Genomic DNA, 10,330 nt, shown 5'->3' with positions numbered 1-10,330 from the left:
ACTGATTTTCCTTAGAATGACTACTGCTTCCGTGTCAGAGACACATTGCTTAGCAATGATGTTTTCCATGCCCTCGCTGGCTTAAACCCTCAGAAGGATTATGGACCTGATGGGGTCCCAACTATTGTTCTCCGAAACTGTGCCTCCGTGCTTACGCCTTGCCCAGTCAAACGCTTTCAACTCAGTCTGTCAACATCTACCTTTTCTTCTTCCAAGAAGTTTGGCCGGAACACTCGAGCGGGAGGTAACTGCACTCCAGCGCTTTTTTCGTTAGTCAGGAGGGAAGAAGTGGTTGTGAGGTCAAAATGAAGGGTTAAATCTAGAAAGGTAACTAGCTCAGGGAAGGTGAGAAATAGCTTAAGTGTTTACTACACAAATAGTAAAAATATTTTGAATAAAATAAACTTACTTAGAGGAATAGCGTGTGTAGAGAACTTTGATAGCATTGCTTTAACAGAAACTTGGTTAGATATGGCAGGAAAAGAATTTATTCCAGAGATTAAGATAGATGGTTATACACTATTCTATAAAGATAGGGAAAACAGGAGAGGAGGAGAGGTCGCGTTATGCGTTAGGGACACATTACAGTGTTGTATTAACAGTAGAATAAAAACAATAAAACAGAGTCAATAAGGGTATATATTAAGGAAGGACCACAACCAATAGTACTGGGAGTAGTGTACAGGCCACCGAACAGTACAAAGTAAATTGACACTTCACTGTGGCAGGAATTAAATAGAGCAGGCAGATACAGTCAGGTATGTATGGTAGGAGATTTTAATTTTGGGAATATTGACTGGAGTCTGATGGTGGGTAACAAGGAAACAGAGGAATTTCTTAAGGTAATTCAAGATATTTTTTTTTTTTAACGGGTAGTCGTAGAACCCACAAGGGGGAACAGTATTTTATATTCAATTCTTACTAAAAGGGAGGAAGCAGTCACGCAGGTAGAGGTTGGAGGACAGCTAGGTAACAGTGACCATTGGGAAATTAGGTACAATTCAAAATGGGAACAAACTTTTAGAAGCAAAAACACTAGTAAGATACCTGACTTTAGGAGAGTAGTTTGAGGAATTAAAAAGGTACCTCCAAGGAGTTGACTAGCAACGGATGCAGGGTGAGGTTAAGTCTGGGAGGGAGATGAGAGAGATAAAGCAGGATGAGAGATGTGAGGTGAGGCGTGAGGGTGTAGGATAAGAGGAGGGAAGATGTGTCCGCAAGGGTGGAGGAGAGAGAGAGAGATAGGGGAAGATAGGTGTGAGTATCTTGGGGGGTCAGGTCATGCTGAAATGGGAGAGATGAGGTCGAGGCGAGTAGATGAGGGAGTGAAGAGGATGGAAGGGGCTGAGATGAGGGGATTCTGTGAAGTAAATGTAGATGAGTTGTATAAATATTTCGTAAAGTGCATACAGGTCAATTAGCAAACATTCCGTATAAAACAATAAAATCACAAAAAAATGACTCTAAATGAATGACTGCTAGGTTAAAACATTATATATGGTGGAAGAGAAGTATATATAAGAGATTAAGGGCAGGTGAAGAAGTTTTAAGGCCACAATATAAAGAATTAATTAGAACAGTCAGGATGTTAACGAGGAAAGCTAAGGGCAATTATGAATTAAACGTAGCCAGCCAGTCGACGACGGACCACAAAGGATTTTATCAGGTATACAGGACAAAGAATAAGGGTACTATAGGTCCATTAAAGGCAACAGATGGGGAGCTGGTTAGCTGGGGAGGAGATTAGTAAACTTCTGAATGAGTATTTTTTAACTGTCTTCAGCCAGGAAAACATGCAGGATATGCCAGATAGTGAACAGGTGTTTAGAGCAGATGAGAATGAGAAGCTGACAGATATTTCCATAACTAGGGAGATAGTGGAACAGGAGATGGATAGGCTAAAAAAGTTCAAGACACCAGGACCTGATGAAATATATCCCAGAATACTTAAGGAATGTAAAGAGATTATTAGAGGCGCGCGGCGCAACAACGACGTAACCGAGAAATGGAAGTTTCGAGAAAAACGCGCTCAAAGTTAAACACTGATTGCGCACAATAGGATACCCTTAAATAAGTAAGTATTATACATCATTTGAAAGGTCTTGGGTAGTTCTGTTTGGGGATGTAGGTTTCGAAGTGATAGGTGACGATTTTGGGTGGATGACTTACGCGTTAATTAACGCGTATACCGTAGGTAATAATTTTTTTTCCCGATATTGTTTTCAATTGTTAATAATGTGTTAGAGCCTATTACACATAGTATTAGGTGAAAGTTTCATGAAGATTGGTACATAAATAAATTTTTTATGAATTTTTTTCCGAGCGTAAAAAATAAAACTTACTCATTACCGGCACGTTATTACTCCTACCATAACTTTGACGTCCTGCTATGACTAACAGTGTGTAATGCTGATAATTTTATGTTTGTGCATGCATTCTGGTAAGTATTAATGGAAAGCCGCTATGTCAAGAACATTATGAAGAAACGAATTTTTTTTTTTTTTTTGTATTCAATGAATATAGTTGGCTCTCATCCTTTACACTGGCTTGAGACAGTTAAGTTGATTACCAGGATACGTCTGTTTGATCCTGGCAATGCCCTTAGCGGATTTACCAACCCTTTAAATCCCCCTTCAACCCATTAAGTCGGGTTGACTGGGGATTTAAAAAACTTACGTAAGGCTGGTGGCCACAGCAAGATGCTGTGACACTTTCGTCTGCACTCTAGTAGCCATAGTTGCGTAAAGAGTCACGAGAAAGGTAGCGTGCGTCTGTGCTCGGGCGTGTTAAAGGGCAGAGTGGATGAGCACATGGTGAGTGTGTTGTCACCATGGCAACGGCGCTGGTAAACATGGCAGCGGTGCTGTGATTGGCTCGCCCGCGCCGGGCGGCTGCAACCGCGCCGCTGATTGGCCATACGCACGTGAGGCTGGGAGGAGCAGGTTGCGTCGTTGTTGTACCGCTTTCGAGATGTTAGTCCAGAGAAATTTTCTCCGCACTACGCTCGACTTTGAGCCTTAGTACAGGTGCTTAGATGGTCGAATATGACTTGGCCGACATCACCACGAGACTTTTACACCCTTCTACCACACGGAGCAGGCAAAAACACGAAATCTCAAATTTCACGGTTACGTCGTTGTTGCCCCGCGCGCCTCATTAGTGAGCCGTTAGTTTCTGTCTTTAGGAAATCACTGGAGTCGGGTGAGGTACTAGTAATGTGGAGGCAAGCTAATGTAGTACTCATCTTTAAGAAAGGAGATAAAACTTTAGCGTCTAATTATGGACCTGTCAGCTTAACTTCAGTTGGAGGTAAAATAATAGTTGGAGTTAATAATAGCGAGGAACATTAAGGAACATTTAGACAAACATAACTTGATTAATCAGTCACAGAATGGCTTCACGAAGGGGAAGTCTTGCCAAACAAACCTGTTAAGTTTTTACAATAAAGTGTACGAGGCAGTAGATAATGATGATAGTTATGTCATCTTATATCTGGACTTTAGTAAAGCATTTGACAAGGTACGCCATCAAAGGCTCCTGAGAAAGGTTACGGCACACGGGATAGATGGGAGGGTGTTAGGCTGGATAAGGTCATGTCTAAGCGACAGGCGACAAAGAGTTGTAATAAACGGCTGGAGTGGGGTCATGCAATTAGTGGGATGCCACAGGGACAGTATTAGGGCCATTGTTGTTTTTAATATATATATATATATATATATATATATATATATATATATATATATATATATATATATATATATATATATATATATATATATATATATATATATATGTATGTATGTATTAACAATTTCGTTAGTCGAATTAGTAGTGATCTTAATAAATTTGCGGATGACACAAAGATAGGTAGATTAATTAGGTCAGAATCGGATGCCATTGCCTTGCAGACAAATTTAGATAGGATGAATTAATGGACGGACAGATGGCAAATGCAGTTTAATATCAATAAATCTAAAGTACTTAGCGTAGATAGAGGAAACCCACACTGTAGGTGCACATTAAACAACGAAAGTCTGGTAGGTACAGGGTACAAAAAAGATTTAGGAGTTACAGTTAGCTCTGAAATCAGTCTAGGAAAAAAATGCATAGAGGCCAGAAACAGGGCAAATAGGGTATTATGATTAATTTTTGAGGAGTGTTAAAAGAAATAAGAAATAAGGGAAGCTGCAAGAGGCGACCAGGCTTACAAGTGGCAGTCCCTGGATGAGGAGTATTCCTTACGAGGCGAGGTTGAAGCTGTTAAATTCACATTCTTTAGAGAGACGTAGGTTAAGCGGGGACATGATAGAAGTATTTAAGTGGTATAAGGGGATGTAAGCAAAATTCTTAGCATCAACAACCAGGATAGAACAAGAAATAAAGAGTTCAAGCTTAAAACATTTAGGTTTAGGAACGAGATAGGAAGAAATTGGTTCTCAGATAGAGTGGTAGATAAGTGGAACGGACTCATTTATCATGTTGTTAGTGCTAAGACATTAGACAGCTTTAAGAGAAGATTAGACGGGCTTTTGGATGGGGATGATAGGTGGAAATAAGTAGGTATATTTCATACAGGGACTGCCACGTGTAAGCCTGGTCGCCTCTTGCAGCTTCCCTTATTTCTTATGTTCTTATGTTCTTATGTTCTACATTTAGCCTCTGCCTAAAAAGGGTGACCGTTCTAATCCCTCAAACTACTGTTCTATTGCTTTAATTCTCTGCCTATCTAATGTTTTTGAATATATCGTCAACAAGAAGATTCTTAAACATCTCTCACTTCACAACCTCCTATTTGATCGCCAGTATGGGTTCCGCCAAGGCCGCTCTGTTGGTGATATTCTGGCTCTCTTAATTGAGTCTTGGTTATCTCCTTTTAGAGATTTTGGGGAAACTTTTGCTGTTGCCTTAATTATATTCAAAAGCTTTTCATAGAATCTGACACAAAGCTACCCTCCTACGGCTTCTATTCTTCTCTCTGTTACTTCATCTCGAGTTTCCTTTTTGAACGTTCTATTGCTGCTGTAGTAGACGGTCACTGTTGTTCTCCTAAATCTATTAACAGTGGTGTTCCTCAGGGTTCTGTCCTGTCACCCACTCTCTTCCTGTTATTCAGTAATGATCTTCTAAACCAAACCTCTTCTACACCACTCCTGCGCTGATGATACCACCCTGCACTTTTCCACGTCTTTTCATAGACGTCCAACCCTTCAAGAAATAAACATTTCACGCAGGGAAACCACAGAACACCTGACTTCTGATCTTTCTAAAATTTCTGATTGGGGCAAAGCAAACTTGGTATTGTTCAGTGCCTCAAAAACTGAATTTCTTCATGTATCATCTCGAAACATCCCTCCAGACAACTATCCCCTCTTCTTCTATGACACTCAACTGTCCCCCTCTTCTACACTGAACATCCTCGGTATGTCCTTTATTTATAATTTAAACTGGAAACTTTACATCCTATCTCTAGCTAAAACAATTTCTATAAAGTTAGGCGTTCTGAGACGTCTCTGCCAGTTTTTTCTCACCCCCTCAGCTGCTAACTGTATGGAGTATGCTTCACATGTCTGGGGATTCCACTCATACCGCTCTTCTAGACAGGGTGGAATGAAAAGCTTTTCGTTTCATCAACTCCTCTTCTCTAACTGACTGTCTTCAGCCTTTTTCTCATCGCCGGAATGTTGCATTTTTTTGTTATCTTCTACCGCTATTTTCATACTAACTGCTCTTCAGATCTTGCTAACTGCATGCCTCCCCTTTTCCCGCGGCCTCGCTTCTGTCCACCTCTCTAATGCAAGAGTTAACCAGTATTCTCAATCATTCATCCCTTTCTCTAGTAAATTCTGGAAGTCTCTTCCAGCTTCTGTATTTCCACCTTCCTGTGACTTGAACTCCTTCAAGATGGAGGTTTCAAGAAACTTATCCTTCAATTTTTGACCACGACTTCAGACCTTATTAGGGACCAGGATCTCGGTGGGCTTTTTTTTTTTATTAATTTTTGTTGCCCCTGGGCAGTGTTCCTCCTCCTTTAAAAAAAAAGATAAACAAATAAATAAATAAATAAATAAATAAATAAAACAAGAGATTTTTTGAATAGTTTTAACCAAATCTACCCTTATATAACCAAAACCACCTAAATTAAGTACCCATAACATAATCTAACTAAACCATACCTAAGGACGGCATTTTTTTTTTTTTAACAAAGGGACCAAATTGCAAAACTATGATATTCGTTTTTTTTTAGTATTATAGATGATTCTGAGCATAATACACGTCGAAAATACTTAATTTTACGTCTTCTCCCTTCATGCCCCTATGATCTTGGGGAGTCATCGGGAAGTGGGATTTATGGGCAGGGAACATGTAAATGATCATTTTAGGGTACTTGGATGGAGATAATAGCTTAAAAGAGTGGAATTCTTACCTGACCTAGCCTAACTTGACCTAAACGGCGTGGATCACCTAACAAAAGCTCCTAATCATGGAAACTACTGTTAATATGCCATGAAAGCTTTAATTAAGTTTCTCGGTATTCATATAGAAAATAAAAATTTATACTCCTTAATATGTACAGCGTTATGGTCCTTTCTTAAAATAATACCCTAAGGAGTAATTTATGACAGGAAGTCCATAGGAGAAAAGTCTATATATATATATATATATATATATATATATATATATATATATATATATATATATATATATATATATATATATATATATATATATATATATATATATATATATATATATATATATGAAATGTCTTCACTAACGTACTGCAATGTTTTATTTTCTGCCTGTTAGAGTGTGGTTCTCCTTATAACACATGAATTAACTTACAAAACCACATGAGGTAAACAGTAGGCATGATGATGGACAATATACTTGTGTATACTTATTCAGCGAATGGATTGGTTGAAACCCTCAGTAACCAAAGAAAAGTGTACTTACCCGGCAGAGGTTTTCTTCACTCCTATGTGCTTAACTCCGTGGTGTCATATAAGATTCTGTTGAAACAACTTTCTGACGCCCACGGGATACAGTTTGTAAGAATTGAAGCGTCTTGGTTCTCATGGAATATACTTATCTCCATTTTTCCGGACCTCTTCTTGAGTTTTTCTTGACTTTTTACATTAGTTTTAAATTTGACGAGGCTATGCTCTAAACTTAGACATTACAAAATCCATAATCATCAGAACTAAGTCATCAAATTGTGAGTAGGACATCTTGTTGAGATATAAAAAGCCCTCGCTGTCGGTGGTGGTGTTTCTGTAGTTACTTTTCGGTTCAGTGACTTTTTTCATAATGAGTATAGCAGGAAGAGAGCGAGTAAGTCTGCTCGTTAAATTTACGCCCCTATATGATGTTTGATTGCTAGGTAAGGTAATATTTATAATTCTGAGAACTTACCGAGCTTAATAGGTAACTTAGGCGAAAAAAAAAACATTCATCAAGGACTGGGGCCGAAAATATACCAGTTCAATTATTTAACTGTTTATATATATATATATATATATATATATATATATATATATATATATATATATATATATATATATATATATATATATATATATATATATATATATATATATATATATACCCGGAAAAGGTTATAGCGTGTGTGTGTGTGTGTGTGTGTGTGTGTGTGTCTGTGTGTGTGTGTGTGTTGCCAGACGCTAAAGCATCACACCTTTCAAAGCATGACTAAACATTGCGTTGCACTGCACCAGTCATCGTTTTAGTTCTTCAGTGGCTACTAAAACATTATAATACTAAAACTTTCATTCGTGCATAGCCTAGGCATGGTGTGTAATGACATCACCACCTGGCAACACTTGGTCTGAATTCAGCTTGTTCGCTGATTAGCTCTAATTTCTCCTTATGTATATACTCTTCCAGACTTGGAAAAATGCCTCCTGGTCTCCCCAACCCCGTCCAGTGCCGCTTGCTCAACCGACTCGCTGCTGCTTCCAACACACACACACACACACACACACACACACACCGGCCATAACATTTTCCGGGTCTATAAAAACAGTTACAACACTTGACCTCTTATATTTTCGGCGCCAGTCCTTGATCCAACACACACACACACACACACACACTATATACATGCACAAAGACACGTCGCCGCAGCCACCAGTGAACACTTCTGTCGCCACCGAACGAAACTTTCTGAAAATTGTGACAACACTTATATTATTACATCATAGTCATATATACCTTTCGTTTCAATACCATAAGCACCATAGTTTCCCTTCTCTCTCCAGCAGAGCGGAGAGTTCCCCAAGCACCTGTACGAGGAGCTGCTCTCAACAATTAGTCGCGGGGACAATGTGCAAGCGGTATCCAGCCTTCTGTGTAAGGGCACCCCTATAGAGCCCCTGGGTGGCCGCTCCGTCCTCAGACTGGCTGTCACTACCGACCGTGCACGCACCGTCAGCCTACTGTTGGCAAGCAGCGCGTCGCTGCCCGCCAGCCTGCTGCAGGAGGCTTGGCAGAGCCCCGATGTGACCCACAGGGTGCTGGCCTCTCTCACCACCGTGAGTATCCTCCCTTGCCTGTCTCACAGCTGTGCCACATTAAAGGTGAGGACGAGCACCGGCACTGGACCCGAATCTCAGCGGTGGCTCCTATGTAGTGTGGAAAGTAAAAAAAAAAAAAAAAAAAAAACTTGTATGAGTTATAGGTTTGCTAGTTTTTTAAGAATGAACCTTTGTACCAACATCCTCATTTCCAAGTTTTACTGATATGCATGGCAGATCTGTAGCACACCAAAGTTGCCCAATATTAGAGAACATGCAACAGAATCTCATAATTACATAAAAGGACACTTTAGTTCAGTGTTTAGACAATGCAATGAAGTAGGTCTCATAATTGTTGAATCCTTGTTAATTCATCAGTATAAGCCTAAAATCAAGTGTAATAACGCCTGGCAAACATGACATTTTAAAAAAATGTAAGAATGCTTTTATTATATATATATATATATATATATATATATATATATATATATATATATATATATATATATATATATATATATATATATATATATATATATATATATATATATATATATATATATATATATATATATATATATATATATATATATATATATATATATATATATATATATATATATATATATATATATATATATATATATATATATATATATATATATATATATATATATATATATATATATATATATATATATATATATATATATATATATATATATATATATATATATATATATATATATATATATATATATATATATATATATATATATATATATATATATATATATATATATATATATATATATATCTTTTTTCTTTTTAATTAATTATTTAATTTTATTTTATTTTTTACTGACTAGGTAAGGTTCCATTCGTATTTGCATTTTTGGGGGGATTTATGACAATGGGCATAGCTGCCCCGCCTTTTCCTTCCCCATCTCTCTCTCTCTCTCTCTCTCTCTCTCTCTCTCTCTCTCTCTCTCTCTCTCTCTCTCTCTCTCTCTCTCTCTCTGCGCAAGGTGCGTAGCTGATGTCGGGACCCTTCCTCCCTCACAGGCCTACTGCTGCCGGCTTCGTGCAGAGAAGCGTCACCTGGAAAAGATCAGCGGCGCCCTTGTTGAGGGCATCAACTATTTGGTGGAAACCATCGAGGGAAATGCCCCGTGGCAGGCTGTCAGGAGATGGGAAAAGGAGACTGACCGGACAGCACTGAACGACCTCTTGGTAAACGCCACGGCTTCCAACTGCAGTGAGATTGCCGCCTTTCTGCAGATTGCAGAAGATTGGCCTTTTTCTACTGGAACTTCAGCTGCCAGTGCCCTTCACGCTCCCCTGGAGGCCGGCCACCAGGAAATAGCCGAGCTGCTGCTCAGCCCACATATGCTGGACACACACGGTCGCCTTCTGGTGCAAATGATGACTGACGAGGAGTGACAGAGACTGGAGAAGGTGAGGCTGTCTATCCGTGCTGTCTAGTTCTCTCTCTCTCTCTCTCTCTCTCTCTCTCTCTCTCTCTCTCTCTCTCTCTCTCTCTCTCTCTCTCTCTCTCCTGGTACTACTACTACTACTACTACTACTACTACTACTACTACTACTAGTACTACCACTACTGCTAGTACTACTACTATATACACCAGTAAGGAAATTTATCGATACACAACAGTGCCCAGGATGTCATTTTATATATTTCGTAGTACATCAATACTTTGTAGGCTATAACAGCAATATGATAGAATTTAAGAAGAATTTGTATGGCGGCATGGTCACTTCACCAACTGATGAAAACT

At 38.8% G+C, this 10,330-nt stretch overlaps 1 protein-coding gene across 1 annotated transcript; it reads left to right on the top strand.

Moving 5' to 3' along the window:
- Window positions 1-2,830: 2,830 nt before the first annotated feature.
- On the top strand, window positions 2,831-9,986 carry LOC135097489 (uncharacterized). Its single transcript, XM_063999435.1, has 3 exons — window positions 2,831-2,845; window positions 8,262-8,552; window positions 9,600-9,986. Exons 1-3 carry the CDS (start codon window positions 2,831-2,833, stop codon window positions 9,975-9,977), a joined length of 684 nt encoding a protein of 227 aa, XP_063855505.1. The 3' UTR covers window positions 9,978-9,986.
- The last annotated feature ends 344 nt before the right edge of the window (window positions 9,987-10,330 follow it).

Source organism: Scylla paramamosain, unplaced genomic scaffold (genome assembly GCF_035594125.1).
Source record: "Scylla paramamosain isolate STU-SP2022 unplaced genomic scaffold, ASM3559412v1 Contig22, whole genome shotgun sequence".
NCBI classification, from domain to species: domain Eukaryota; kingdom Metazoa; phylum Arthropoda; class Malacostraca; order Decapoda; family Portunidae; genus Scylla; species Scylla paramamosain.
This window is presented reverse-complemented; position numbering and strand designations above follow the sequence as displayed.

Bases quoted from the DNA above. Each gene is read 5' to 3' on its own strand.
- LOC135097489 (XM_063999435.1), top strand. The intron at 8,553-9,599 runs GTGAGTATCCTC...CCTCCCTCACAG, and splicing joins TGCTGGCCTCTCTCACCACC to GCCTACTGCTGCCGGCTTCG.